This window comes from Amblyomma mixtum, chromosome 1, assembly GCF_055824585.1.
Source record: "Amblyomma mixtum isolate Tamu chromosome 1, ASM5582458v1, whole genome shotgun sequence".
Taxonomy (NCBI): domain Eukaryota; kingdom Metazoa; phylum Arthropoda; class Arachnida; order Ixodida; family Ixodidae; genus Amblyomma; species Amblyomma mixtum.
In genome coordinates this window covers 277,429,057-277,434,003 of record NC_143012.1, presented here as the reverse complement: position 1 = coordinate 277,434,003, position 4,947 = coordinate 277,429,057, and the positions used below count along the sequence as shown (strand labels likewise).

Genomic DNA, 4,947 nt, shown 5'->3' with positions numbered 1-4,947 from the left:
GTAAACAAGACAAAGAAGACGGAGCCCTCTACCAAAGTTGCGTCGAGTGCCTGTTACGTCAACACGACCGGGCGATAGTAAAAGAAAACACAGAGAGAAGAGGAAGAAGAAAAATAAATGAGAGAAACTCACTCGCAAAGGCTGGGCCCTGTTAACGGCGCCGCTTTTGAAGTTGACGCGAAGTCGCCTTGAGTGAGACAGGAGGCGAGAAAACTAGTTCATTCACGGCCGTGCAGAAAACACGAGGCCGTTGGCGGAGCTTCTTCACGAGTTCGGACAGCAGCGCTGGGCTGCAGCCCGCTCGGCCGCCGTTTCCTTCGCGCCAGACAGCGTCGGAGCGCCCGCGGCCCCTGACGCGTATATAATATGGCCCCAGCTCCGGCGTTCAAAGCCGGCTAAGCCCAGCACAGTGAATGTAGGCCCCGACAGAGCGCAACTCGACCATGCCCATCCGTCGTCCCTACGTCGTGTTGCTTCTGCTGTTGCTCGCTGTTGTTGCGCAGTTGGCGGGAACGATCAAGCCGCCTACCGGTCCCATAACTGTGCCTATTCGCAACGGTGAGTTTCTGATACCTGCAGTAACCTTGACCGAGTGTTAGGCGAAAGCCACTAGAATTGGCTGGCGAAGTGTCATCCAGTGTAAGTGCTGCTGTATGGACTTGCTTTCGAAGTTATGGTCTTGTGTGCACACTCTTGTCAAGACTGTGTTGACCAGTGACGTCGTGGGGCGTTTGTGGCAGCCCTAGAGCTTCCAAGCTCCGTGGGGCTGAGGGCGATGAGAATGAGGGTGATAGGTACAGGAAGAGTGAAGAACCCTCTCACACTCGAAAGGCTCCGACAACTGGAGGCGCAAAACAAGCCACACTGCACGACACGGAAGCAAACCTGATAGCTTGTATACTTTTTACAAAGACTGTGCGCATCCTGACGAGCGCGCAGAAAAAAACACCAGCAGCCCACCACGAACGAGAACGCAAAAATAGGATCATTCGGTTTGCGGAGGGTGAATAGTTCCGCGGTTTCCGCCTACAAACAGGTGTCGTAAAAGATCAAGCAAGCCATTGGTAACCCAGAAAAATACCCGTTTACTATGTCCGCACTTGCACTGACCCCCAATAGTAGCGGTTACGGAAGGCGTTGAAGATGAAACACAGTAGTCAAGTACGAGCACTGCATACGTTCTTCATTTATTAGGACCTGATAATTAAGAAATATTAGAAACTAAACAGATGCGTCTATTGTCATGGCAGTTCGAGCTATGAAGACGCATAGTCAAGCGTACGGGCCGAGGCACTGGTCACCTGTGCCCAGTAGGCATAGAACATGACTTACCTCCAGACGCATGCTGATGATGGTTTGTAGGTACCGGGATAATTCATTTTGTCATTTATATTGCACGTGGGTTACAAATGAAACATCTACACACCTGTCATCATTCACGGCTATGACGATTAACATAGCGTCCTTACTACGGTTGGCAGTTACTAGCGTTACCATTTTGATTTCTCTCATAATATTCATTCAAAATACCCTTTCTCATAGAATTTCTCACCGTTCCCGCAGCCATTCGGCCGCCCAATCCAGTAGAGGCTACCCAAGTGAACACAGCTCTGTGTTTTGTCTGCCACTGATCAGGCTGCCGCGTCTTTCTTTCTTCTTGTGACGAAAATATTGTCTATTCATTTCATCATTCAGCATTCGTCTCAAAATGGCACATGCAGAGTAACTTCCAGATGCTGCACATTGGCTACCGCAGATGCCATAGAGAAGAGATACGGATTCCGGAGGCGTGATGTGAAAATGGCGATAAAATATGGTTTCAAGTGGTTCTTGGCGGGAAACGATGGTATATGTGCTGCGGTGGTGCGCCGAGTATCCGTATGACAGGACGTCAGGGGGTAGGTAGGCTGCGTGTCTGTGTCTCTTTGAAGTGGTTCTTTGGGCTTGTGTGTAATAGAATAGTGATGGCGAAGGGTACAAAATTTAATCTTAGGAATGACATTGGAATTACAACGAAGACGGCAAAACCGAACAGCCAAATGCTCTCGCATTTACTTCGTGAAGCAATCGTTAAAAAGATTTCTAATTTTTTGTTTTACTTTTGACACAACATCCTGGAGATATCCTCAAGAGTAAAATTTCTTTTCTGTGCTGTGTACAAGAGAGGCTGGGGTCACTGTAGTCATAATCCAATGCCTGCGGGAGACAATGGTGGTCGCGACAAGGAGAATTATTGTTAGCGTCTAGTGTGGAACAGAGCATTTTGGGGCACTTCGGTCCGATTTAGGTGCGGCATTAGGAAAAAATTTGTCGCCCACTACTGCACAAGCCATCGCTATGATGGGATTGGTTGATGAACACGTTTCGTTATTGCAGAGAGGTCATATGCATACAGCGGGCCTTTGAAACGCTCGGAGAGAACAGGACACTATTTCGTCGTTCGAAAATTAGTATCTTGCTCTATTTCGTGACTGTGGGTCATCGTTACGCTAATTGCCATCCCAAACTCAACGCCGCTACCTCAGCGAGCTGCTAGAGAAAGGGTGTTGCTATTGACACTTAGAAGTGCTAGACAAACAATAGAGGCAGACTTGAGATGTGCATAATTTGTTCCCGCAGGCCGGTGCATCTACCGTGGCAAGTCCGTTCGGGAAGCGTACATCACGCAGGCCGACGGCAAGTGCGTCGAAGTCCGCTGCAAGCCCAAGCAGAGACTGCTGTACTTTAACCCGTAAGAACTTCTATCCATGAATTTGTGCCAGATAAGACATTGCAGTGAGGGGCTGTAAGATAGGCACAAAAAGGCGTTCAAGCTCAGTACGCCTCACTTAACCATGGTTCAAAATGAAAAGGCAAACAAAAGCCCCGTTCCCGAGTCGGGTTGTCCGCAGTGTTGCAGAGGATGCAAGGACAAAAATGAGACTTCTTGTGCAGCACATGATGCGAAGAAATATTGTAGTCGAAGTAACTGCCGATGACAAGCAGCCAGTCAACTCTACTATTTACTTAAACCCCGCAATCTCGTGGTAGCCGCAACTAGTGTAGCTATTCGAACTCCTAACCACATAGCTGGTATGAGCGGCTGCGTTTGTAGCTTTGTTGTATTATAGGCTGTCACGATTTGTTACTGCAAGACGGATATGCTATTGCCAGCTGTTCTGAAGTGTCAAAATGTCTGTGAATCTGGTTCCTTGTTGCAAAAGCTAGCTTATTTTGAACTTCGAGCGGCTTTGCCCAGTGGAGCAGCCAGTTCGTTATCATTTCTTGCTGAAAACAACTGCATCGTTTTATGTACTTTGTCGAAGCTTCCACAACGTCAACGAAATAACTGCGTACGTTTTGTTTTCAGATTATTTGAGTAACCTCCCAAGCCACGAGACTTGCTTTGGAAAGAGCAACGCTTGCAAACCGCACAAGTGGAAAGAAAAATAATTTAATAATTATCGGTCTTGTTGTTTCGTGACAGCAGTGACACACATAAGTCGTAATAAGTCGTAAAATGCGCTCTGAACAAATTTGTTGCTTGAGCATCGTAGTCGCGAAACTTCGCCCGCCTTCCTCGTAACTCGCTCTAGGCATGTGCGTGAGTTGTAACCAGGGACAGCATTGGGGCTACGCATGGTTCATTCACCTGCAGTCGTTTACTCGGCTGGAATACTCCTACAAGCAAGCTTTTGTGGAGCGTTGCAAGGAATAACCATTAAGAAAGCTCAACACGAGTCATGCCTCCCTTGCAATCTTTTTAGCTGCGAGACCATGATGCTCATCGTAGCGTTGTTTGCTGTCTCCGCGCCTCCATCTTGCCGATGTATCAAGTTTAAAATTTTTAAAATCGAGAAAAATACCTATAGTGCAAACATTAGGCGTGTAGTTCACTTGAGTAGAATAAAAAATAGCTCCTCCGCACAATTCACTGTAGTGCGAATTCTATTTAAGTACCATCGAAGAATGATTAACGAAAATACTTACAGTTCTCTCACCAAACAGCCTAAGGAGTAAACCAGAATGCCAAAGGCGAAATCTCCAACAGAAGGACGCGAAAGACGCTATAGGCAGGCGGAGAAGGAAGTTATTAAACAATACACCCGAGTGGAACGTGCAACTGTGCGAACAAGCAGAGAGGTGCTTGGAAGCTATTAGGTTATCTTCCCACTCATAAAATTCTTAAGGCTCTCCGTCTATCTCTGCTTTCACATTTCATTCGGACTTCGGGAACCCCAGCAGAAAAGAAGGGAGAAGACGGTTCTCTAAGCACGAACTTCAAATAGCTAGGAAGCTGCCCAGACGAAGTGAAGTCCTTCGTTGACCAGTGGGCTTAGTCTAAGTTTATATTCCGATTTCTTTGTGTTCTAAGGGGAACTGGCATTTATTACTTTTTATTTTTGCTTTCGCGCTTCTCAGGTGTCACTATACCCAAGCTGTAGGCGCGTGCTCGATTGATCCCTAGTTAGGTGAAATAAAATATTAAAAGCGGAACTTACGCTTTAATCTCGCTTCTTTTCTGATTCCCATCTTTCGTGTTTTCAGCATGAAAGAATGCATGCTGCCGCCTCCAGGCAAGGGATGCTTCTACCAGGACGGCTTCTTGGAAAATGTCTGCTGCAAGCCGAACCACATTTGCTATTAATTCCAACCACCGAATAAAGGCATGCTTCTTGCCCTGCACTCTCTGTGATTTTACGTCGCACCAGCGGAAGGAAACAATAGAAGGTTGCAACAATAGTTTTAATAAAAAGCTATCTTCTCACAACTCATTTGTACTTCTAGATAAAAGAGCAGAAGACGCGAAGGAACTTGCTATTTAGGATTGAACAAAGCTAAACGTTGGAATGAAATTCGTTAACTTTCGGTATTTCTCAAATTTTGCGACGGGTAATCACCAGTGATACAATGGGTACAAGCTTTCCCCTGCCTGTTACTTGGCTTAATCAGGGTGAAATGCTTGGG

At 46.6% G+C, this 4,947-nt stretch overlaps 1 protein-coding gene across 1 annotated transcript; it reads left to right on the top strand.

The window, feature by feature from the left end:
- The first annotated feature begins 443 nt into the window (after nucleotides 1–443).
- On the top strand, nucleotides 444–4,627 carry LOC149371810 (uncharacterized). The gene is made up of 3 exons (XM_089585313.1): nucleotides 444–558; nucleotides 2,620–2,731; nucleotides 4,528–4,627. The coding sequence occupies exons 1-3, from the start codon at nucleotides 444–446 to the stop codon at nucleotides 4,625–4,627; spliced, it is 327 nt and encodes a 108-aa protein (XP_089441439.1).
- Nucleotides 4,628–4,947: the final 320 nt, after the last annotated feature.

Bases quoted from the DNA above. Each gene is read 5' to 3' on its own strand.
- LOC149371810 (XM_089585313.1), top strand. From the start codon at position 444: ATGCCCATCCGTCGTCCCTACGTCGTGTTGCTTCTGCTGTTGCTCGCT. The intron at 559-2,619 runs GTGAGTTTCTGA...TTGTTCCCGCAG, and splicing joins AACTGTGCCTATTCGCAACG to GCCGGTGCATCTACCGTGGC. The intron at 2,732-4,527 runs GTAAGAACTTCT...TCGTGTTTTCAG, and splicing joins AGACTGCTGTACTTTAACCC to CATGAAAGAATGCATGCTGC.